The sequence below is a fragment of the Panthera pardus genome, unplaced genomic scaffold, assembly GCF_024362965.1.
Source record: "Panthera pardus isolate Hobbes unplaced genomic scaffold, ASM2436296v1 HiC_scaffold_15, whole genome shotgun sequence".
Lineage (NCBI taxonomy): Eukaryota > Metazoa > Chordata > Mammalia > Carnivora > Felidae > Panthera > Panthera pardus.
In genome coordinates, this window is record NW_026526710.1 from 58,102,713 (window position 1) to 58,129,846 (window position 27,134).

A 27,134-nucleotide genomic window follows, 5' to 3' on the forward strand; every position below is an offset into this window, starting at 1 on the left:
GATAATTGAGTGACAAAAAGAATTCAGCCAGGGAAGAAGGTGAGAAAATCTTCAGGTACAACCAACGACTAGCGGGAACAGGCACCAGAATCAGGATGAGGCTCGGTGTGTTCAAGGTAGAGCATCAAGTTGACACTGTAAGGGGTAGCATGGGACAGGATGCAGATCAGAGTGCCCGACAGTGATTACTCGAACTGCAATACGAAGCAAGAGATGGAGAGGTCTCTCAGGTTGCTGGATAGAAGATAGCAGAGCAGAGTGGAGCAAGAGAAGTGGGAGGGAGGGGGCGGGAGGGGGAGGGGGTATTGTAATCTACAGCATAAATCACATAATGTCCCCCCACTTCTGTTTTGTCTCAAATTTAAGGAGGGCTTTGGTAAAGAGGAAAAAGAAATTAAAATCAGGCAAATCATTTTCATCCTGAAAATGAACTACTCCTAGGTCTCATTGAAGAAATTTACATTAAGCTCTACTGATATGAATTTGATCCTTTCATCTCTGTTCACTCTCCCCTCTACTCCCATAAATACACCTTTCCTTCTGTAATCCTACAGTTATTTCAGGGTCAGCCCCAGTTTCATGTGTTCCTACTGTTTTCAAACATCTTTAACTCTGAGGGATCATTTTGATTTCTGCAGTTCCTGAACAATTATAAATGCTATTTCCTTGAAATATTCAGTAGAGTGTTAATAGTTCATTATACATTCACCCTTGAACAACATGGGGGTGAGAGGCACCAACCACTCCCCACCATGCAGTTGAAAATTGGCATGTAACTTTGACTCCCCCCAAAAACTAATAGCAGGGTTCTGCTAATAGCAGGGTTCTGCTGACCAGAACCCTTACCAGTAACAGTCAACTAATACATTCCATGTTCTATGTACTATATACTATATTCTTACACCACATGTTTTGTATATTGTATTGTATTCTTGCAGTAATACCTAACTTTGTTGCTACCATTTCCAGGCTAGGTGCTTTGCCAGTTTTCAAATTATTTCAAGTTTCCACAAAATTTTCTGATTTATTGAAAAAAGTCCCCATACAAGTGGACTCATGCAGTTTGGACCCATGTTATTCAAGAGTCAACTGTACTTTTATATTTTAATAGGTGTCATCAATATTTTGATATTATCGAAGATTCTGGAAGTTATACATGTAAGATATTGGGGTTAGAAGAGCTTTTGGGGGTCTCTGATATTACTCTAGTGGCTATTCTTAGGTCTGCTTAACTCAGTCCAGGACAGCATTCAAGCGTAGAGCTGTGAGCCACACCAATTGTATGAGGGTTAACATGAAAATTTAAGCTTCTTTAGTGTTCATCTCATTTCTTTTATATATGGTGTGACCCTGAAATATAAATTACTGTGGACTGAGCATTATTCTGTAAAGGTAAAGACTATTTGTTTAAAATTTACTAGATGGCCAAGCAATGGAAAAATACCTTATTGCATTTTCTGCTTTTCTTTGCTTCTATAAAACAAAATTAGTACTTTTTGCATTTGAAAAACACTATATGTGACTTCTTCAGAGCTGCATTCTAAGCTCTAATTGATGTACAATAGAGCAGTTATATTTAAAATATAGTACAGATCATTTACCAGGGAGATTTTTGTATCATACTTCTGAGGATACAAGAGAAAAATAAATTCAGATTTCAGTTAAACTTCTGGAAATGTAAATGGTAGTATCTTTATTCTAGTATCTGTTTTTTCCCATTCCTGACTTTTTGAAAGTTACCACCACTCATTTTTTGGTTTTTACTTTTTATACTCCATCCCAAGGATAATTCAGCTAAATATATTGTGTGTTTATATGCAGATAAGAGCTTGCATATATTTACATGGTAGGATTATAAAGATTACATTTTTTAAACTGGGACTTTTGGTAGTTTATCAAGTCACATATTACCTGACTGAGTCCTTATCACAACCCCTACATTTTGATAAGACTGATATTAACTACATTTTACGATGGAAGAAACTCTCATCCCAAAAGTTGAAGTAATCTGCTAAAAACAGACGATTTTGGAGGGAAAAAAAAAAAGAATCCACCACAGACAAACGCTACAAACTTCTCAAAACTGATTTTATAAATACGTTAATTCTTCCATCACGTAAGTTCCAATGTGACTTGGTAGTAAATCATATAAAGGGGAAAAATCATTAGCACACCTTTTGTATATAAAACACACCTCTTCAAGCCAACCAACTCATATTTTACCAGATGTCCAGTCCTCTTTAAAAGTGAACACTTGTACATATGTGTATAGTATACAATAGTCCTATTTCCCAAGATTACAACATCATCGAAATTATGAGTATTCAAAGTGAGGACTTTGAAGGAAACTTACTTGAATAGAGAATTCTGGTACTTTTGTTTACAAACTGCTATACTATTATGATCAACTAGTGTTTTTGTTTGTTGTTTTCAGAGCAAATTGAATATCAACTAGCGTTTTTGTTTGTCAAGAGCAAAATGAATATAGCTAGCTAGTACACATGTGTGTAATGAATATGGCATTTTCACTTTTCCTAGTGCTATTTAGTGATACTATAGTGTCTGGGGACCAGGACTAAGCATTACTGCTCTTGCAGCTTGATTCCCAGTGGGTAGAATGTTCAACTTTCATTATCCACTCACAGAGTTTATTGCTCTTACTATTTGTAGATGAGCTCAGAAAAAGAAGATACAACCCTAACAGAAGAGCATGCAATCATTTGGGTACAAGACAGCAGGTATATTTCTGTTACACTGTGAAAATTTTTAACACATTCCTGTAACATAACCATTTTGTTCTCTGTCATATGGACCCAAAGCATTGGGCTTTTTTGGCTCATTGTCTCCTACACAGCTATGACTTTAATACCATAAGAGTGACTATCTGTATTATCTATTATTCCACTAAAATTTTTGATACCTAATGCTATGGACTTGGAAACCAGGTAAGTGCATTTTAATTGTGGATGGATAAAGAAAAGAGGCAAACAGACGTTTAAAAAGACCCAAGATTCTCTTTTTAATACCTTTCATAAACAGGGTCTTTATGGTTTCTTCAAGATTCATCAGTTATAGGCTTGGTATATGGAATGCTGCCATAATTTAATACCAAGTTTCTCTGTGGACTAAGAGGATCTAAATTAATTCCACAAATGGAAATGAAGTTCCTTTAAAGTTCCATAATTGGACAAGACTCTCAGATTCCAAAGGTAAAGATGATCATGAAACCAATGGTCACATTCATGAAAACATGGTATCTCATGGTGAAGAGATTGGGGAAGGGAGGGCAACTTTTCCTTGAAAAGGTGATACTTGCAGTGAGTTCTTAGCAAAAACAGGTGTTAACTAAGCAAAACATAAAATTGAGGTGGAGGTGGGGTAAGGCATAACAACGTATTTTAAACTCACAGATCACTTGTTGAAGGAACACTGAAAATATAGGAAAGGCATTGGATCTTGTACCATAAAGACAGATAGTAGTAGTTAAGGGCAAAGAGAAAAGAGGAGAGAGTGATACCTGAGGAGGCTTAAAAGGTTGATAAAGAGCAGCCCAACCAAGGCTTAAAAGGATGTATTAATTTATTCTCCTAAATGCCAAGAAAAGTCATTGCAATAAACCAAATGTTAAGGTCTCCCCAAATTCATATGTTGAAACCCTAATCCCCAATGTGATGGTATTTAGAAACATTTAATTACTTTTTGGAGGTAATTAGGTCATAAGGGCACAACCCTCATGAATGGAATCAGTGCCCTTCTTAGGAATCAGGGAGCTAGCTCTCTTTCTACAATGTGAGGACACAGCCAAAAATGGCCAGTTATAAACCAGGAAGGGAGCATTTATCAAGAACCTGACTATATTGGAACCTCCGTAACAGATGCCCAGACTCCAGAAATTGCTTGTTACTTAAAGCCACCTAGTCTATATTAATTTGTTCTAACAGCCCAAACTGACTAAGACAGTCACTGAAGAATCTTCAGCAGAAAGAAAGGTGTGTATGTGTATATGTGTATTTGTATCGTTTGAATATATGTGAAGGTAGGTCAGATGCGAATTTTCAAAAGATTATTTTGGAGACTTAAAGATGGATACATTTATTCTTGCCTTAAACATTAGAAATCAGTTTTCTAAAAAATCTAATAGTCCCTAACTTTGTCAAGAAAGAGACACTCAGTAGATTAAAAACAGAGTAATACTTTTAAAGAGGAAGGAAAAGTGGAATAAAAGAGAAAAAAAAATGAATTGAAGTCACAAAATAGGGCAGCAGGAATGTATCCAAACATACCAGTAAATTCAACAAAGTGAAGGACCAGACCATTTTATTAAAAAGAGAAATTATCTAATTAGAAAAACTCATATAAACTGCATGTGTAAATAGCAACAGAACATTTGAGAATCTGTGCAGGGCCGTATCAGAGAAGCAAAATTTTGGATAGCCGTGTGCAATAACAAATATGAATTTCATACACCCAAAAAAGTGTTAAGAAGCCGATCCAGAATATCGATTATATAATTCCATTTATATAAGTATTACAAAATGGTCAAAATTAAGTCAAATGTGTAGGGATACTGCTGGTATTTGAGACTTAAAAAAAACAAGGACAAATTTTAGGTTCTATAGAGGGCAGGTATTGGACGGTGAGATGATGTACTTCTGAGATGCTGACCATACGCCATATTAGCTGTATGCTACATGTGAGTAGCTATTATGTGATAAATGAGTGATTGGTGTTTTACTTTGTACATACTTTGGCAGGTTATTCTTCGTATTCAAAAAAAGTTTAAAGTAACTAAAAAAAAATGATATATTTAATTCATTTGGCCAAAAATGAAAAGTCAATTTTAGGTGTTGGGTAAGCTATAAAAACTTAAGAACTGACATACACCCACATGGGATTTAATATGCCTGCTCAAAGGGTAATTTTGTAATTTTCTTTAAGATGTAAAATTCATATGCCTGATGACCTAGCAATTTTGGTGTATCAGTATGTAGCCTATAGAAACATTCATGTGTGCCCAAGGAAGATGTTTATTAGATTATTGTTTATATGTGAGAAAACTAGAAATAAGTTGCCCATCCTTAGGAAGTGGCTAAAAATTATCACTGAGAAATAACTGTAATTTAATAGTCCATGATTGTTTACCAAATAGACTAGGATATAGGATGAAATGCTCCATATTAGCTAATAAGATTGACATAGCTTCCTATGTTCTGATCTCCCAAGTTCTCTATTTACTGACACGACCAATTCTAAGAACTTTCCCCCCAAGACATATTTTTGATTTAAAAATACAAATTGTAGAATGTTGCATATGATCCAAAATCATTCATGTATTTACAAAGACCTAAGAGCAATAATATATTATTTTCCCAAATATGCAATTTTATGTGAAGGCATAGCATCTTTTCCCAACTGATACTAGTCATTATCTCTGGATATGGGGATATTCCAAGTGGATGCTTAAAGATTTTATATATATTTATATATATATATATATATATATATATATATATATATATATACACACACACACACACACAGTAAGCTAATATAGATATATACTGTAATTACAATTTTCCTATTTTAGCTACAGGATGGGTATATAAAAAGGCTGAGCATGGACTGAATGGATACAGTGACCTCACTGAGAAAGCTGTTACAGTAATTCAAGAAAGATGTTGTACCTGTTGTGATAGTGAGAATGTATTTGAAAGGTATTTACGAGTTATAATTAGTAGGTCAATGATAACGTGGCTATGAGGGGTGAGTAAGAAGAGTTAAGGAGGACTTCTAGTTGGGAGTTTGAATTGCTAGATGGATAACATTGCCATACACTGACACAGACTACTACAAGAAGAACAATTTTGATAGAGGTCAGATCATGAGCTTAAGCTGAAAGGGTCAAAACTGATACATCAGGACAGCCTAATAGAAAGGTCAAGATAGTAGTTGAATGGGTAGTTCTAGAGGACAGAAAATAAATTGGACAGCATTCTTTATATGTATGTTAGATACACAAATTTGGGCATCATGGACATATCAACGCTAATTAACACCATGATAATGGGTGAAGTTATCTGGAAAAAGAGCCAAAAGTGAGAAAAGAGTCTAAGACTAAACTGATAATTGTCTATCTGGCCAGATATAGGAGGAGTTTTCAAAAGCAACAGAGGACTGCTTGAAAATAAGTAACAAACCAGGAGATTAGGACGTTGAAAAAAAAAAAAAAACTAATTGATTATGCCAAAGGGCATAATCAGTGGTATTTGTTACACCGTAGAATACGAGTAAACAGACAATCAAATGTTTTTTCAATTTCCAGCATGATGAGGACTTAGTATATTTTCAGTCAAATAGTAGTGTGGAAGCCAGATTACAGTATTTTGAAAAGCTAATTAATAGTTGTTTAGAAAGGTGGAAACAGCTAGCATAAACTCTCAGAAAGATGAGAGTGGAGAGAACAAAGGAGCAGCTCACTGGAAATATACAACTTGGAAAATTAACCTAGATGGGAGAATATATGGAAGTTTAAGACAGCTGCACCAACCACATGCTAATTGGAGCCCTTGCCTTTCTTAGTCTATTATGCTCCCATGCATCCATTGCTGCGCAGCTTTCATTAGTTAACTTGGTTCTGATTAAGGGAGGTTTCACTATTCCTAGATGCAGGACATATAGGAACTTAGAAAAAGGAACATTTTTTTAACGTTATTATCTAGCTTCTAAATACAAACAGTGAGGGCGTTTGTTTGTTTTTTAATATATGAAATATTCAGATACCCAAGTTAGCATGACTATTAGTCAACTTCTCTAATGGAGGATATGATCCCAACCCCTAACAACTTGGCAAGTATCTATGAGCTTCCTAGATAAAATACATGTCTGGAAAATTTGATTCTTGTCATTTTATAGGACGAATAGGAAGATAAAAAATTTCAAGTGGTCCATTATGAAAAGAGTTGCTCCCATTGCTGTGGTACTTCATGGTTTTCAAACTGATTTTCCACATAGCTAATTTTTGCTTTAAAACAAATGTTTTTGTTGTGTTTTGTTAAAGAAAAACATGGCAGACATTATTTTACAGATAAGAAAACAAAGACTCATTTTAAAACAATGTCTTCTGGGGGCGTCTGGGTGGCTCAGTCGGTTGGGCATACGACTTTGGCTCAGGTCATGATCTCATGGTCCATGAGTTTGAGCCCCGCATTGGGATCTGTGCTGACAGCTCAGAACCTGGAACCTGTTTCAGATTCTGTGTCTCCCTTTCTCTCTGTCCCTCCCCTGCTCAAGCTCTGTCTGTTTCTCTCAAAAATAAACATTAAAAAAATGTCTTCTTCCAGAAGACATGGCTAATTGGACTCTGTGCTTCTGACATCTAATCTACTCCCTGTCCACAATTTCTATCTGTGCAGGATATACTATAACATGAAGTTATTAAAGAAGGTTGTGTTTTTTCCCTAGAAAAATACCATGCACACCAGCTTAAATTGCTGAGTCAGGGAAATATCCCATGTTAAAAGGCAAATATGTTTGTCCTAGTGAGAACCCACACTATGAGATGGTCTTTAATCAAAGAAAAAAAATTGTAGAACACGGACAGATATAGGACATGTTCAATTTGATTATCTACATGAATCCAACAAACCAAGTATTTCTAAAGGTCTCTCCCCATGTCCTCATTTCATACTGAGTAAATACATGCTGATATGGACAACATTGAAGTGAAATGTCAAAGTGTTGACCTCTTTATTTTCCAGGAATCATCTTAACATAGTACTTAAAATTACACTAGTTAAATTAGAAGACTTAAGTAGTATCAGCCACGGCTAATAATAAAGATTCTCTTTGAAGAGAGCATAAATTTGGAGGCATTAAAAGTTGTGACTTTGGGGTCAAATACAGGTTTAAATCTAGTTCTACAAATTTCTAAACATATACCACTGGGTAAGTAGATCTAAATGACACTGAAAGATCCGAAGTACCAAGAGGTAGAGTACAGTTCTAAAGTTTTTGTAAGTAGAATATTTTACACTTTCCATCTTTTTTTAAAATTGCATGCACTGAGGAAGGTAAATTAAAGTTGTGTTAGCTCTTTTCAGGTAGGCCTAAAATAATTTGTTTATATAACAAGTTGCAACCATCAGCAATCAGCCAATTTTTAGGTCATACCAGTATGAATATTTTTTTCTTATTGTAATTGTTTATGGAGTGTGCTCATTAGGAGCAAATAGAATAGCAAAGAGGTCTTTAAAAATAAACTTCTGAAAAAAGACAAAGTATTAATACAAATTATTTGACTTCATAGTAAGTTTCCACTCATGATAACCACTGAATAGGCAGAAGAAATGTTGAGAAGTGCTTCTGCTGTAGGCACATGATTTTCCTCAAGGACATCTATATCTACACAAAATGACAGAATTGATATGTGTCTTGTTGCTTAGGTTGACCACAGATCATTTTAATCAGCTGAATACAGTCATCACAGATGATGAACTAGAAGTTTCCATGCTTATGGTACTATTTCACAACTGTATTGAGAGTAATAAGAACACTGTTGTTATGTAACTTAGTTATGGACTAGATTTGGGGGCAAAGAGTTCTAGATCAGTCTATTTTTAAAAAGCCTCTTTACCCCACTTCTTCCTCTTTAGTCTTAGGCAGTTTTGGGCAGAGTTTTAGTTATCTCCTGGGGCATTTATATTTCAACGACGATGATGAGTTTTCTATCTTCAAGGAACAGATAACACATGTTTGTTCTAGGGGCTTAGGGGTATATTTCTCGATTATCAGAAGTTTAGGGTAATTACTAAATTTTTTGTCAGCGGGGTCAGAAAGCATGGAACTCTTCATCTGTTTCATTGTTAATCCCAATAACATCCTCCCCTTTGCACTCCTCATTTCCCTGGAGATTCCACCTCTTGGCTTTGTCACAAGTGCTCAAATCTTCATCTGCAGCACTTTGTGTTCTCCTAGCTCTGCAAAATGGCACTCTAAGTTCTCTATTATTATTCTCTTTCTCTCCCACATTGTCTGCCAGCCCTGAGGCTAGCAGAGTTGTGACACCCTTATGTCCTTCTCTAACCTTAGCCCTTCTTCCAACTTTCCAACTAGAGCTTCAGCCTATAGTTGGGCATGAATGACCAAAGTGCCCTCAAAAGAGGCTATCCCACTGCACAGCTATGCATTTCCACTCTTTGCCACAGTGCGCAGTTCCTCAAACAAGAGCATTAGAGCAGCTGGGGTTTTGGGGGCATCCCTGTATTCATGCATCTGCCACATGGGCCACCTCTTCCCCCGTGGAGGTTGACGGCCAATTTGAGGTTTCCCCCAGGCCTACTGCCTCTTTCCCAAGACCCATCTCTTTGATCTCCTCACTAGCTTCCCAATTGTTGCTTCAAAAACAACGCTTGTCTGTGGAGGGCAAGGAGAAACCACGGAAAGAGTCAGACTATTCCAGATTGGTAGGTGTCAATTTTAACAGGCAAGGGAACTTACCAAAGCTGAGTTTGGGCTGCCACAAAACGAGTGGATCTCTACACTTGCCTGCCACCATCGTGAGAGTTTATATAGAGGCCTTAACTGGGCTCGGTCACATGTACCATCCAGGTGGTGTCAATAATACATTACTCTCTCAAGGCTGGATCCTTGAAATGGCTTCAGCTGTGGGAATGGTGGGTGAAACATCCCAAGGAGAAGGGCAAGGGGCAGGAGCCACCTATTGCCTCAAATGAGTTCTCAGGTCAACCAGGGATCATGTCCTCTTGATGACCTCCTCCAACAGTAATACTTAATACTAAGATTTATTTAAGTATTAACATTACTTAAACTTATGGGATGATTACAATATACTATGTTCTATGCTAGGCAGTTCACATCTATTATCTCAACTAACGTTCATAGCAGCCTTATGTAGGGACAATTATTGTTTTCATTTTTCAAGTGAAGAAATAGGGTCCAATACATCAGACGTTTGAATATAAGCATCTTCCCTGGGTCAAGCAGCTGAGAATCACATGGTATTTAAAGCCAGATCCATTAGCATTTCATACATGAGGTGGTGGGACTGGCTTTTAGTGGTATAAGGTTCTCCTTATTTACAACGAATTAATAATATTATTAATTTGGGTGACTAAAGGAAGATAATTCTCTTTGCACCCTTATACACACACACACAAACACGCACACACACACACACACACACACACACACACAATCCAGAATCACAGAGCAGAGTTGCTACAGTGTTGCTGTATTTGTGCTGATGTGAACTTTCTTCCCCCACCTCACATTTTTTTAACCTCTCTAGGATTTGGTAGGAAGGTGCCCTAGCAATGTGAGCACAAGGTCAAAGAGTTTTATAAAATTTGTCAGAGCAACTGCACTTGGTTCAGGCCAATAGCCTGTGACATGAATAAAGAAAACTGCATTTTCAGGGCTGCTCACTTGCAGGGGTCCCTTCCAAAGGCCTATTCCTAATTTCATATCCAAATTTGTATCTATTTTTTAAAGAGATAGGAGTATTTCTGGATGCCATATCAAGTGAGTTAGCAAAAACTTGACTATCTATGGAAGTGGTTACAAATCAAAAATCAAATAAATATGTGTGATTACACTCAAATAAATTATGTCCTCCAATTATTCTCCTGATATTAGGTATTGATTCGTAAATTTGTATGATCTGTGTCCTCCACTGAATTGTAATCTCCATGAGGGCAGAAACTTTGTTTTGCCCATGGCTGTAGCCCAGCTCCCAAAAGAGTACCCAGTACACATTAGGTGCTTCTTAATTATTTATTAAAGAATGAATGGACATAAGTGAGAATATGAAGCAACAACACAACCTGAAAGAAATGGAATTACTCCCAACCTACAGAACTTAACGGAAAAGATTATGTTAACTTATATAACAATGTGTGTCTCATTCGGAAAGGGGACTAGTTTATCATATATACTGTGAAAACAGCAAGTGTTATTTTAATTATTTCCAGGAATGACCTAAATATAGTCTACTCTGGAGGCAAGAAGGAGGTGCCGTAGCCTACAGCACAAAACCAGTGCAGTCTTGGTGGATGTGTTCCCTTGTTCTTAGCCTGACATCATTAAACTTCCCATTCTATTAATTCCCTTTAGACTGATGCAATGCCTAACAGGCAACTTTTATATTTCCATGTAAGATAGCCGTCATGGAGATGATACGCTGCTCATATCCGGTTTTTTGATAGAAACTTTACATGGCAAATTGAATCAGGGATTTGTAATTATGATTTGTTCTCCTTTATGTAGTTTGGCCACAGGAAAAATGTTCATAATCATAAATGCTTTGAGTAATTCCAGTTGCAGTGACAGTAACATCATCGTAAGTTACTAAGTTGTCATTCTGGTTACTTTGCCCTCTTTCCTGGATCGGTTCTCTGGGCCTTCAAAAAAAGAACACAAAATCTAGGTGGTCTTTTCCTGACAGCTTTCCTTATTACCATTTTTATCTTATAATTCAATTGATTCCTACTGAGGAAATTATAATATTCATTTTGTCTTGAGCAGAGTGTGAAGCAGTCATATCTATATTATCTCACAGAACAATTATGAGAAATAGTGTCATCACCTCATTTTTATAGATGAGGAAAGGTCAGCAATGTATGCTAATTTATTCAAGGTTGAAAGGTCAGTAAGTACTTTAAGCATTCATTTATTCAATTTATTGATCCGCTGCTATGAACCAGGCACTGATCTAGATTCTTGGGAGACTTCTGTGACCAAAACAGTTGATGTTCTAGCTAAGGAATACAAATGTAACTATAAGGTAAATTAAAAGATAACATATACTGTGAGAAAAACAGAAGACAGTGAGGGTAATCAGGGAGTTCTGGTGGTGCTTAGTATAAGCCTGATTGGGAAGAGGTTTCTGAATCCAAAGGAAAGACTTGAAGAAGGTAATGATGTTAGCGCTGTGAGCACCTGGGGAAAGAATGTTCCCAGAAAGGGAAAATCAAGGGCAAAGAGGCCAAGAAGAGAAATTATCTGGCATGTTCCAGAAGCAGCAAGGGGATTCATGTGGCTGAAATCAAATGAATGAGGAAGAATGGCAAGAAATAAAGTCAGAGGAACAAGGTGTATCATTTCTGAGGACTTTATAGGCCTTTGTCAATATGTTTTCCTAAGAGTGGGAAAGTTAATAAATTGTCATTCTGGTTACTTTGCCCTCTTTCCCGGATTGGTTCTCTGGGCCTTCAAAAAAGAACACAAAATCTAGGTGGCCTTTTACTGACAGTTTTCCTTATTACCATTTTTATCTTACAATTCAATTGATTCCCACTGAGGAAATTATAATATACGTTTTGTCTTGAGCAGAGTGTGAAGCAGTCATGTCTATATTAGGAAACTACTGGAGGGTTTTGAACAGAGTGACATGATCCAGGTTACTTTTTTTTAAAGATCATTTTCTCTGCTGTGGTGAAAATAGACTGGAGAGCAATGCAAAAGTAGAACCAGAGAGATCTCTTAGAAACTGGAGTAATAATCTAGCCTGGAGATTCTCCTGGTGCATATCAAGATAGGATCAGTAGCAGTAGTAATAAATAAGCAGATTTGGGGTACATTTTGAGGTTAAAGCCCACAGGATTTCCTGAGGGCATGTTATATGGACAAAGAGAAGATTCAAGGAAGATAAAAAATTTTAGGCATGAGCATCCTGAAGGATGGGATTGTAATAGAGATGAGAAAGGCTATAGACAGGAAAGTTCTTTTTGTGGAAAAAGCCAGAAGCAAATTTTGGACAGGGTAATTTGGGATATCTATTAGGCATCCAAGTGGCAGAGTTGAGTAGGAAGCTAGGTATATAAGTCTGGAATCCAGGAAAGAAATAGGAGGGGGAGATACATATTTTTGAGTTGTAGCATGTAAATAACACCCAAGGCCATGACACTAAAGGAAACCAGCAAGGAAGGATACATAGATAGAGACGATAACAGAACCAAATACTGAGACTTAGGGTAACTCCAATATCCAGGAGAAGAGAAAGAGCCAGAACCAGTCCAGGAGTCAGAGAAGCTGACACAATAGTTACCAAAGCTGTGTGGTATCCTGGATGTTAAGGGGAAAAAAAAGTGGATGAAATCTGAGAGTGGTAGACCATATCAAATCCTGCTGGTAGATCAAAATGGATAGAATGAAAATCAACCATTGGATTAGCCACTACAGAGACAAAGTGACCTTGATAAAAGCACTTTTAGTGGAGTGATAGGATTAAAATCTGGCTAGAATTGATTGAAGAAAGTAAAAGAAGGGGAAGGGGAATTAGAACCTATGTTACAAACAGCTCTTTGAGGGGCTTTACAGCAAAGAAAGACAGTGGGAAAATGAGGCAGACACTGGTAAAGAAAAATCCATCAAGAATTTAACGTTTTAAAAAATATTTAGGATGCCAGAAATAGCACATGTTTTTTAATATGGTGGGAAATGCTCCATAACAGAGAAAATTTGAGCAGGATGCTTCAGCAGAAGAGGAGGATGGGACCTACTGACTGGAAAGTGTGGTACTGGCTTATAAAGGAGCCTGGGTAGTTCACCTAAGTAATAACTAAGTACTAAAATTAGTAGGAGCACCAAGTATAGGTAAAGAGAGGTGGATAGCTTTGGAAGATTCTTCTGGATGAGATGCTTTGGAAATTTATTCTTCTGATTGCTTTCATTTTTCTCCATAAAGAAATAAGCAAGACCATCGAGTGAGTGTGAAGTTGGGGAAGTTGCTGGTGCTAGAGTGAGAGAGTGAGTAGACAATGACCTGCATGTGTTTGCCAGGCTCAACTCCAAGCCCATTTGAGAGAATACATTTAAAGTGAGACCAGGGAGCACGGTCATGTTCAGCTAACCCAATGCAGTTTCAGAACAGCAAAGCTTTGGGTTTAGCCTAGGTGGCACTTAGCTTACTACATCGTACATGAAAGGGCAAAGTGATCTGAAATTATATGATTATGGAACATAATTTAGGTAAAAAGGAAAAAAAGGACACCAAAGTCAGTCACACATTCTCTAATTCAACAAGTATTCTGAGCATTCTCTGTAAACCATGCATTGTGCTAGGTGCTATGTGAGATACGGTGAACACAGCAGACATGGTCCCTACCGTCATTAAGCCTGCATCCCACATGGAGAAGCAGACAAAAAAATAACACAGTTTTTGATGTGGAATTTGATAAATGTTATTAAGGAGAAAAGCCATATGTTGATGTTGAGAATAAATCTGTATGTTACACGTGCACATGGCTGTGTGTGGTTTATGTGTTGAGCAGTTAATTCAGGTGCAGTGGTAAAAGAAGACTTGTCTCAGGAGGTGATACACAAACTGACACCTTCAAGGTGAAAAGGAACCTGTTAGGTGAAGAGCAAAGGGAAGGTGTTCATGGTCGACAATGGCATATTGGCAAAAGCCAAAAGGCAAGGAAGAGCTTGCTTATAATATTTAAGGAACTGAGGAAATACTGGTGTGGCTGGAGCATAGCAAACAAGAGGGTATTACAGGATGAGTGGAAAGATCAGGGGCCAGTGTGTAGGCAGAATTCAATTTCTGATCTGATTCCGTACTAATTTCCTTTCTATTTTAACATGTTTGGCTTTCCAGAGTCACTCAATAATGTAATTCTTCAATTTCAGTTTATAAGCCTTGATTTCCTTTAAGAATTCTACTCTGGCACTTATTCTACCTGGTAATAATACACCTCGTTCTCCAAACCTCATGTTATCCCTTCAGTGCTGCTCTGTAGACCATAGCTTTGTGGTTGGCTCACTAGAATAATTGGATACATTAATCTATGCTAATGTATAAATGACTCCTAATGATTCTGGGCATTACCTCTCCCCTGAGCATTTACATTTTAACACAGGTTTTCTAGTGACACAAAGAAGTGACTCTATTAGTGCACATTTTAGACATTGAACAGGCCATTTCAGTGTGATTCAAACACACTATTTCTTTAAAATCCTTAGCTTAAGAACTTTGTATTTCACCAGAGATACTGAAAAATGTATACTTAATGTGGTGTATCTCTCCTACACTGGTATAATCACACTGATATATTTCATGCTCACACATTGCAGTGCAATCACGATCATTAGACATGATGCTATCCACAGATGACCTGTGTATATTTTTGATGTACTTTGCCACCTATGCAGAGCCCCTGTTTTTTCAAACTTCCCAAATCATTCAGGGAGACTTAAATCTCTATATGACATTTTATTCTTTTCTTGTAGAGTGTGTTACAGTCCTTACCGATTGTTCAGAAAGAATATAAATCTTTCAGATGAGTGTGTTATGCAGTATTCATAGCCAGTAAGTGAAACTGGAGGTCTAAAACACTAAAAGAGGAAAAGCATTCACAGCTGAGTCAATGACAAAAGTATGTGTTCCTTGAAGATAGGATATGTAAGAACAGCTGGAAACCTGTTGGTCATATAAATTTCTGGGCACTATGAAAATTGAATAACTATATGGACAGGTAGACTAATATAGTGATAACTGATTCCTGGCTTGTTAAAGCTATTTTCCTTCTGCAGGAAAAGCAGCACAAAGAAACAATTGGATAGGTCTTTAAGGCCAGTTTCCTGTAACCAGATTATGTGCTGTACATTTTTTAATGACCTCAAGTCATCCTAATGCGACGTGGAAAAAAGGACAGTTGGACTCCAAATAAAGAGATATGATCAACTCTTACAGATAATGAAATAAAGTCAGGCAGGGAGGGGCGCCAGGATGGCTCAGTAAGTTAAGCGTCCGACTTCGGCTCAGGTCATGATCTCGCAGTTTGTGAGTTCAAGCCCTGTGTTGGGCTCTGTGCTGACAGCTCAGAGCCTGGAGACTGCTTCAGATTCTGTGTCTCCCTCTCTCTCTGCCCCTCCCCTGCTCATGCTCTGTCTCTCTCTGTCTCAAAAATAGACAAAATATTAAAAAAAAATCAGGCAGGGAAGCTCAGTGAAGAATGTTCCACTGTGCACTCCTACTATTTTGTGCACCATTCATTCCTGTGCCTTGTACAATGCCTGAATCATGGTAGCTACCCAAGAAATATTTGTTAATAAATTAATATTGAATGGAGAAGAAGAAGCAGAAGAAAAGAAAGAGTAAAAAGAGAAAGGAGAAGAAATAATAATTGACATTAGCATAGTCCTTTTAATTTTTAAAGAAATTTTCTTTTGGCAACCATTTTAGGTCAAGAAATAGCTATCAACATACATAGGAAATTTGTACTAAAGACCCTAACACACCTCTGATTAATTATTAGTCTAATTGTTCCCTAGGACTCTAAAGTTAACTGTAGCAAAGTGTAAAATTAATACTTTTCTAGAAATGTATTTGTTCATCCATTTTTCATTCAGTAAATACTTATTGAGGATCTACTATATGTCTGGCACTCTACCAAGGCCTTGGCAAACACTAGTGAATAGTATATCGCAGTTCCTAACCTTATTGCTCTTTAATTAAACAGATAACTAATTTTAAAAGTTATGTAAGGGGCGCCTGGGTGGCTCAGTTGGTTAAACGTCCGACTTTGGCTCAGGTCATGATCTCATGGTTGGTGGGTTTGAGCCCTGCATCAGGCTCTGTGCTGAAAGCTCAGAGCCCAGAACCTGCTTCAGATTCTATGTCTCCCTCTCACTCTGCCCCACCCCAACTCATGCTCTGTTTCTCTCTGTCTCAAAAATAAATAAACATAAAATTTTTTAAGTTGTTTAATTAAAGGGGCACCTGGGTGGCTCAGTTGGTTAAGTATCTGACTCTTGATTTCAGCTCAAATCAGGTTCTCACAGTTCATGAAATCAAGCCCCACAATGGGCTCTATGCTGAGAGCACACAGCCTGCTTGGGATTCTCTCTCTCCCTCTCTCTCTGCCGCTCCTGCTCTTTTTCTCTGAAAATAAATAAATAAACATTAAAATTTTTAAATTTTATTTAATTATATATTGATAAATGATATTAACATAATATTCAAGGTTCTGAATGAATGTATGAAAGTAGGACATATTTTATTTTGGGTAATCAAAGGGGGCTCTCTTGAGGATGCAATAGTTAAGCTGAAACTTGACCAATGTATGAGTTGCCCAGGCAAAGATGGAAAGTGGAGAGGTAAAGAGCATTCAGGGTTAAAATATATGCATAAATGTTCTAAGGCAAAAAGGGGCTTGGAAGTTGGCTAATCTAAAAAGTGGTAGATGTTTTTGAAGCCCAAAAGGGGGTAGAGTGTGACAAGTGTGTAAGCAACAGTAGCAAACCATGAGAGTCTTTATGCTTAAATTTTTATTTTTCATCCTAATCACGATTGACAATATTAGGGATTGTTAAGAAGAGCAAATTTATGTTTTAAAGATATTTGTGGATTCTGTGTAAAAAGCAACTGGATGAGTTAGTCTATATTGGAAATGGAAGTAGCTTAGAATAAGAAGGCAGCAGAGGTTATGGAAAGATGGGGATAGGTTCCAGATAGTTTCAGGAGGTAGCAACAACAGACTTTGGTGAGTGATTAATATAGGACAAGTTGAGACAGGTATCAAGGATTCCTGTTGGGCTTTGGCATGAGATCCGGGTGGATAAAGGGCTTACCATGATGAATAATCCTGAAGGAAGTCTACTAAGCATCATCAGTTATTAGTTAAAGTTGGGGCATGTTTAGTTTTATCTGCCTTGGAGCTATCTAAATGTACAAAGTTAAGTGGTCTGTCAATAATATTTATTTTCATCTCAGGTAAGAGTACAAGACTTCAGATATTTAAACCTTTAGTCAATCCTATAAGACCTTTGAAGACCTGATCCCTGACAAATCTTTACCTCCCTCCTGCCACTCTGCACATTATGTTATTTATTTCATCTTCAGGACTTCTGGTTCCAGAAATGCCCCATCTCAGTCACATGCTGTATTTTTTTGTTTTGGTGGCAGTATTGTTTGTTCTTCTGGGAATGTCTATTCTTCCTTCCTCTTCACTTGCCTAATTCCTATGCACCCTTCAAAACTCAGCACAGAAAACATTTGCTCTACACATATTCTGTACCCCTTCTAGTTGGGTGAGATGTTCCTATATTGCCCTTCTTCTGCACCTTGTGTTTTTCTCTTTCATAAACTCATTGATGATCTTGTTTGCTGATTTATCTTCTCCACCTAATTGGGAGTGTGTTGAAAGCACAGATTGTGTTTTTATCTCTATGTATAGAGTGTGTAACATCATACCTGACACCTAATATGTACTAAATAGATATATGAGTTTTACATATATTTACAGGGGCACCTGGGTGGCTCCTGTAAACAGGCTTGCAGAGAAAGGAGGCTAAAACAATAGTCTTTGAGGACAGGGAGAGATAATTATGAATATGACTTGATCAAAGTTATGACATTCCATAATGAAGAGTGAACACAAATCCTTCATGGTTCAGAGTTTTCCATCCAATATTAAATGTTATATTGAGAGCAATCTTTTTGATACTACATCTTTTTCCATCTGCATAATTTGCCAAGCAAAGTTACCTATTTTTCTATGCTTACGTTTGCCTTCATTTGATTATGAATAAAAGCATGAACAGAAACAATTCTCAACATATAAAGACATTAATAAACAGTAATTTGGACTAAATATACAGTCCACAAATGAGAACCTGATATTTACATTGTTGGATTGGAGGAAAGTAACACCATATCATATTTCAGAAAAAAACAACAACTTGATATCTAATGGATAATAAATTAAAATTACATGCAATAACATTTTTAATTTTGAGCAAGTTACAATAAAATTTAAAGGACATAGCAAAACAAACTGTTCTAGGTCATTCTCTCAAATATCTCAAGCCTTTGAGAAATCCAGACTGCTCTGAGAAGTCTCCTCAAAGGGTTTGAATTCTAGAATGTATAGCAGGAATGTCTTGGTTTTTAAAACACATCAGAAACTGTGATCCTAATCACAGTGAATACAACTTTAAAAGGGGGGTCACTGAACTTTCTCTCCATTCTTTCAAAATCCTTCAGCACTTTGCTTCTTTCTTATAGTAATAACTGACTTCATAGATGGCTTAAATATCTGTGTATTTGTCTTAATTTCTATTGTTGAGTTGAAAAGTCCTTGAGGGCTTGAACTGTGCTATATTAAACTTTTATTTCTAGAGGACCAGCAGATTGCTTGGCAAAGAGTAGGCATTTAAATTTTTTGCTAATTTAATTGTAAGCAATGGTTATCTCTAATGACTTATTGCTAATTAAAAATAGCATGTGTATTTATTACAAAGGGTTGAACATCAAGGCTTTGGTCAAAATATTTCTTCTTATTATTCCATAATTACTTTACTATGGGAAAATCAAACTGTACTTAATGCCTAATGCTTAGAGATACTCATTTTAAAGATTAAATTAAAGCTTCAATTTATCCACATTTGGCACCTAATTAAATTAAATTAAATTAAGAAACTTAATTTAATTTTTGAGAGGTCTTCTTATGAAAGAATAGAATCGATACCTTTCAATATCCCTTTCATAGTATCTTCAGTGGATTTGCAGATGCTAGACCCACTGGTTACTGACATTGAAAATGTTCAGTTAATAAGGAAAGCAATTACTCCTTCGGCTAGATCATTGGTACCAGATAATATCCTTCATTCTTGTCAGTAATAAAGGAAACCTAAACTTTCAGAATTGATGTAGATTTGAGAGAAAAATAATTTTAAGATAAATATAAGGGAGAGAATAAAATTATGCAAATCCTTCAAACATTTCAGAGAAAGATTCTCCAAAAACCTCAGTCAGTAGGATGACAAACAGATCTGCACAGAATGGAAAAGGTATTCATTTCCTACATAAATTGTGAAATAAGTATCCTTGATAGGCATATTCTTCTCTAATTTGTATGATTTTCAAAATGCACTAATACAAATTTCCTCTTGAGGGGTTATTAAGTCAGCCAGCCTGAGTTATAGTTATGTAGCTTGAGCAGATGAAAGGTGAATTATTGGCACCTTTACCTTCTTGAAACAGGATACCAATGGAAAATTATTAACCAATATTTTCATTAGAGAAGACAGGAAATGAAATGATAGGAAAATTGAATTGATAGTAATAAAATGCTCTGTGTCTCCACTTTCAAAATTCTTCCTCTAAAGCTATTTTATTTATAGCCAGATAAAGGTATGATTTTAGATGTCTGTTAATACATAATGTCCAGTTATCTTAATTTCAAATGATGGATGTACTTCATAGAAATCTAAAGAAATCATCATCATCTTCTCATTTCTTCCCCTTGAAGGACCATTTATAATTTATTCACACATATTGCCCTAATCAAGCCATTAGATGAAAGGCTGGTGAGCAAAGGTAGCTTTTGCAAATACCAATGCATATAAAGCTTAAACAATGATGAAAAGTAATGAACAACAGAGTGAATTTGTGATTTAATAAATGATATACTGTACTGTTGGATTTTCCAACAAGATAAAAGATTCAGAGCTTTTGCCTAGAGATTTCTCCTCTTCTGTAATTCATAGTGTGTTAGGCAAAGTCACCAGCATTCCAGAATCAAGATGTTTGGAAAATGGATTTAGAGGATTGCTTCTAAAACTTTACAAAGTGATTACTGTCTCTTCAGAAACAAAACTCAACTCCTTGAAGAAGTATTTTCTGATTAATGATGTATAAATTTCCTGCACTGAAATCTTACTAATCAGTTCAACTGATGAAGTCTTGCTGAATTGTAGAACATTTAAAAACAAGTACATTTTATTCATTTCAGTAGTAGTATTTAGGCAAATGTCCTATATCCTATCACATATAGGATAACATTTTTAAAAAAAAATTTTTTTTAACGTTTATTTATTTTTGAGACAGAGAGAGACAGAGCATGAACAGGGGAGGGGCAGAGAGAGAGGGAGACACAGAATCTGAAACAGGCTCCAGGCTCTGAGCTGTCAGCACAGAGCCCGACACGGGGCTCGAACTCACGGACTGTGAGATCATGACCTGAGCCGAAGTCGGACGCTTAACCGACCAAGCCACCCAGGCGCCCCAGGATAACATTTTTTTAAACACAGTAGGACCTTGAATTGAAATTGCCTGATGAGCAAAATAGGAATTAGAGGATCATACCCATTGGAAGTGAGGATAGGTGATAATCAGACAAAGGGAAGAAAGAGGATAAGTGATGAGATGTGTAGTCTAGGCAACCTGGCAACCATGAGGGGTCCAGAACTATGTGTTTTCCTCTCCCATGAATTAACACTTTGATGTGTTTTCAGTGCTAGTGTATTAGTGCCATTAGCACTATGGCAGACTCTGGGAATTTTCAACTGATCCTTTAGAGTAAGCTCTTTGCAGGAGTAAAGCAGTTTTAAAGACATCTTTTCTGCTCTGATTGAGGGAGAAAACTTGTTCCCAATTACAATCTTCTTACACTTAGTATGATTAAAAAAAAATGAAAAATGGACAGGAAAAATGAAACATGGCTGGATTTTTGGCTCTAACAATATTTTGATTCTTTGGGTCTCAGTTTCCCCACCTACAAGATGAGAATGGTGAATAAAATTATATCTATACCTAAAGTATTTTCCAAATGAACAATTAACATGGTTAAGTAATTGTGCAATACAAGATCTAGACACTGATAAAGTAGGCAAATGACCACATAAGCATACAGTAACATCACTTATCTTATCCAAAGCAGAGCTTTTCAAATGCAGGTAGATATCTGTTAGTGGATTCTGAAATCAACTTAATGTACTCCAGCCATCATTTATCAGGATAAAGACAGAGAACAAACTGAGGGTTGCTTGAAGGGAGGCAGGTGGGGGGAAGGACTACATGAGTGATGAGCATTAAGAAGGGCATTTGTTTGGGGCGCCTGGGTGGCGCAGTCGGTTAAGCGTCCGACTTCAGCCAGGTCACGATCTCGCGGTCCGTGAGTTCGAGCCCCGCGTCAGGCTCTGGGCTGATGGCTCGGAGCCTGGAGCCTGTTTCCGATTCTGTGTCTCCCTCTCTCTCTGCCCCTCCCCCGTTCATGCTCTGTCTCTCTCCGTCCCAAAAATAAATAAAAAACGTTGAAAAAAAAAATTTAAAAAAAAAAAAAAAAGAAGGGCATTTGTTTGAATGAGTGCTGTATGTAAGTGCATATTGTATGTAAGTGATGAATCACTGAGTTCCACTCCAGAAACCAATACTACACTGTATGTTAACTAACCTGAATTTAAATAAATTAATTAAAAAGAAAAAAAAACAGAATAGAATGGAAAATACAAGAGTACATATCAAGAAGTAAGGACAAATATCGTTTCTCAAAGTCTGTATTGTGGGACCTTAAGTATTCTGTATTTATGTGTATGTGTACTGGGTCAAAGTGTAAAACATATTTCTTATTGTCTATAGACATCAACAATATTTGTCAGCCACTTATATAGTGTCTCTCTATTTGGGGTAAAGGAGAAAAGAGGCTTATACTCACCAATAGTGGGGTCATGATAATCAGGAAACTGATGACTAATAAACTGCATTGTCATTGCTGAAAAAAAATAAATGCAATTTAATAAAAACTCACCAGCTCATCAATAAATTATTCACCAATGTAGTTCATCAGTCTTTTTTTATTTAATAAAATTTTATCTTCCAAAAATATCAGTCTTTTAATGAGATCTAGTCAGTGACTTATTTCTCTGAGTGACCGAGTGAGTGACTAGTTTAATCATGCAACATGAACCACCAAATGATAGGGAAAGTTCTAGAGGAGAAAAAATGTGTCTAAAGGGAAAATAATGCCAGAAACTTCTCTCTGGAATAAATATGTCTAAATTGTAAGTGTATTTTAATGAAAAATTGCCTTGTGGTAAAAACAAGAAGGATATTGACATAATGAGAATATAAAGTAGCTGTAAGGGCCTTTTTGGCTTGCTGTGGTGTAACAGTTGGTATTAGTTGGGAAGCTCTTTTCATTGCAGGTCTGGTGTGTGCTCTGGGACTTATCTTCCTCATTGTTAAAATAAGGACATAATCTCTGAAGTCTCTATTACTTATAAAGGTACATGATTGTATGAATTTTTATCCTTAGCCAGCTTTTTAATTAAACTTATTTGTCACTTTTATTTTGCCTAATCCATGCTATTTAGGTCCTTTTATTAATTTTCATTACTTTCTGGGGTATTTCCTCCAAATTCTCCACATTCTTTTCAAATCAATAATTTTATAAAATATTTATAATCTTTCTATTATAGCTTCTTCATGTAAATTTTCATTATTAGTAGACAAATGCAATGCTGAAGTAAAGCAACAAACTTGGAAAAAGAATTAGTATATAGTTATCTTCCTTTTCTCTTCTGTGTTCTCTCTTAGTCTGTGTTTGTGTGTGCATGTGTGTGTGTGTGTGTGTGTGCATGTGTGTGTGTGTGTGTGTTTGCATGTGTGACAAAGACTCTCTCCTTGATCAAACTTTAGTTAGCCTCCCCTGAGTCTTCCTCTCAAGGAAACCCTGACCTAGGTTCCTGTCCCTGCTAGACCAGCATAGCTCAGTGATAGCAAGAAAGCTGCTAAATCATGTTGGTGAGAATGTCCCACCCTTGATACCGAATCCCCCTGGCCTGCCTTCAGCAAGAATCCTTTTAGGTCTATTTGGCAAAAATTCCCCTATTTCTGATATCTCCTGTTAATAATTTTCCACCTATGCTTGTCCCCACTCCTTGCCTATAAATTCTCATTTTCCCTTGTATTTACAATTGAGTCCAGTTTTTTAATGAGTTCTCTTTTCCCCTTCTGCAATAGTTCCTGAATAAAATCTATTTTTACCATTTTACTGTCCAGCTCTGGTTTCCTTTAACAATGTATTCATGCTTCAGCAAATGTTTGGAACAGGAAAGACAGTTAAATTCAACAAACTTGTATAAGACATTAGTCTAAACTCAGTTTGAAATGCAAAGAAACAGAACCTGACCCAGTGAAAAAGAATTTCTGTTTACACTTTAATAGTGTTTACTTCCTGTCTTCGAATTGACAAAGGAAGTCTCCATATGAAAATATTACTCAATTTGACAGTTTAGGGCAAATTTTTGAAATGCAAATGAACATTTCTTACAGATAGCTTTAGGACTTAGGATATTTCAAGTAAACAAACTGAAAGCAACATGTTTATTAAGTAGATATCAGGGGGAATTTGGAAAACATTTTCATGACTTTTAAAAAGAGCAGTCTCCTCTATCTATTACCACCTGTTGGTTTATTCCCAGCTAGAGCACAAAGGTCAGAGGCCTGGCCTCCCAGTGAACACTTGGCTTGGCTAGTCAATCAACTAAATTTCAAAGATAGTTCAGACTTGTTAAAGTTAGAACTAAAATGAGGAGATTCTCACTCCACTCTACTCAAAGCAGAGATATACAACTCTATACAATGTGACAAGAGCATCATCCATCTTATGATAATTATTTAGACTAAAATCTTGAAAAATGCCTTTGGATATATTCCCTTTCATATCCTCCATCTAGTCTCCATGAATTTTTATTTTATTTCCAAAATATCTGTCCAGTATGTCTTCTTTCTGATATTACTCTAGTTCAAAATCTTACATCTTAAATCCCTATCGCCATAGACTTAAAATTGACTCTCGTAGCTATTTTATTTATCTTCCATTAAACCTTCCCCAAAGACACCAGAGTCATTTTTTAAAAATAATCCTGCTACTCATATGTCAGCAATTGCTAAGATAAAAACCATGCTAGCATATGTGGTCCTTCATGTGCCCATCATACCTCTTTAGGCTTGACTTCCAGTACTGCCCAAACAGCTTCTCCATGTTCTCAGACTTATGGAAGAAAGGATTTTCCACCTATGAGGATGCCTTTGTCCTATGGCATAGCATGGCCTTCACCTTCTCCCTCATTTTTATATCATACTAACAAAGATTCTATTTGACTAAACCTTCATCAGGCTCCTCTGAACCCTCCTCTAAACCAGGCTGTGACCTTCAGGCTTCCATGCTCATCTCTGCTTTGCTAAGTTTTAGCAAGAATCCTACTAAGTCATTTTAGAGGGAATTCTCCACACTTGATATCTGGTCACCCTTGGTAACTGATCAAATTCCTCATCCTCCATGATTACTTTGGCCTACCTTCAGCAAGAATCCTATTAAGTTTATTTAACCAGAATCCTCCTTACCCTCTTAGTGATTTTCTATCCACTGACCCCCAACTCACTCCTTGGCTATACATTCCCACTTGTCCTTCCTGTATTCAGAATTGAGCCCAGTTCTGTACTGAGGGAAGCCTTTTTCCCCTATTGTAATAGTTCCTGAATGAAATCCATCTTTACCACTTTACTGTCCAGCTCTGCTTTTCTTTGACAACGTTAATATCTCCACTCAAATGTCATACCACTCAATCAACACATTTAAACTCTTCATTGACCAGGTACCAATACATGATAGCCATGGAAGTTCCTAAGAAGCATTAGAAAGCACTGTGTATACTTAGGGGCTAAGTTAATTTCTATACACCTAGGAAAGAATTTTGAAGGTGAAGTTTGGAACAACTGTAAGGAAGAATACGTAAGCATTTTAAGAACTGATAGATATATTAGATACTAGACTTGAGATTCACAAAGCCAGTGTCAGAAATAAATGAATCAGTCAAAGATTTACCTTTTACACTTATTTATAAGAATACCTAGCATATATTTAGATGATGGAGTTTGTGCTTTAATGGAAACCTGCTGCTTATTGTATAATTGAAAAAGCCCTTCAATTCTCAAATCCTCTGACCTACCACTGAGACAGAACCAAAGAAGAGAGAGCCAGCTGAGCTTTGTTCCAGAACTTCAAAAGATAATTTTAGAAAGATTGATTTGTAAAAGTTTCTTTTGTGTTTTACAAAGTGGATGCCTGATGGGATATCTAAGAGCCATTTCCCTTTGTGGAGATAATATGTAAAACAAACAATTTTTGAAAAATCTCTCCTAAATACATGTCAGATTCAATGTTGAAATAAGTAATCTGCTAAATATCTATCAATTGTCCTGGGACCTAAATTTTATTTATTTTATGATACACAGGTTTACATCCTCAAAATCAGGGGATTCTATTTTCTTTTGCCATACAGTCATTCTGTCAGAAACTCAAAAATAGCCCCTCCTTTTTCTTTCGAGATTTATTGTATTGCCTTTATAATATCTTAATACATTGTTTTTCAAGTATCTAATGAAAATGAAGGTCTATGTCTTCTTCCCAAAGTATACATTCCTATAAACATATGTATACAATATTAAGAGATATGTGGGGACCATTAGGTCCTAAGTAAAAACACTTGTCCTAGCAAATACCCATATAGGTCAGAAATCAGTCTTTTGCTTAAAAAGAAGCCATCCATAAAAACTATGATTTAACTTTCCTCTATTTATTCCGTGCATATTTATCTGTTCAAGTTTTCTAACTCTACTGGGGACAGTTTTAGGAAACTGTATTATCCTAAGAACTTACCCATCTAGGTTTTCAGTCTTTTCAGAGAAATGTGCCTTGTGATGTTTTAAATTTTGATTGTATCATTAGCTATTTCCTTCTCATAATTTTTTGTTTGCTTAAATTAGTTACTAGTTTGTCTATTTTGTGGATTTTTTCAAAGACTTTTAATTTTTATTTCATAATGATTACTATTATTAATAATATTATCCACTGACTTTCTTTTATTTCCTTTACTGCTTTTTCTTTATTATTTTCCTGGTTGTACTTCTCTGGTTTACTTTTTTGTTAACTTAGTTCATTTATTTTTATCATTTTAATTTTTGTTGGTAATTTTTTTGTAGATATGAATTATCCATTATCTCAGTTTTCTATCTATCAATAGTTTGATATTATTTTTCAGAAATTTAAGATTTATGTTTGTATTTTTTCTTTCACCTAGGAGTCAATAAATAGAAAGCTCTTTTCAGTAAAAGCTGGAAGAGATTTTTTGCTTATTTTATTTTTAATTTTAATTTTATTGCCTTATGATCAGAGAGTGTTATTTCTAATAACTCTATGTAACTTGCTGATGTTTTTGGCATCTTAATATATAATTAATGTGTTTAGTAAAATAAAGTATATTGATAAGAAAGTAGTGTTTGATATATGCATCAGTAAGGTTTACTTTATTATTTTTAACTGTTTTAT

General features: G+C 36.2%; 1 protein-coding gene across 1 annotated transcript in view; it reads right to left on the reverse strand.

The window, feature by feature from the left end:
• The window catches only part of RIT2 (Ras like without CAAX 2), a 371,092-nt gene that overhangs the window by 275,632 nt on the left and 68,326 nt on the right, over positions 1-27,134 (reverse strand). Inside the window, exon 2 of the mRNA XM_053902650.1 lies at positions 22,458-22,514. Within this exon, the coding sequence (XP_053758625.1) occupies positions 22,458-22,514 (57 nt within the window). The remainder of the gene's footprint in view (positions 1-22,457; positions 22,515-27,134) is intronic.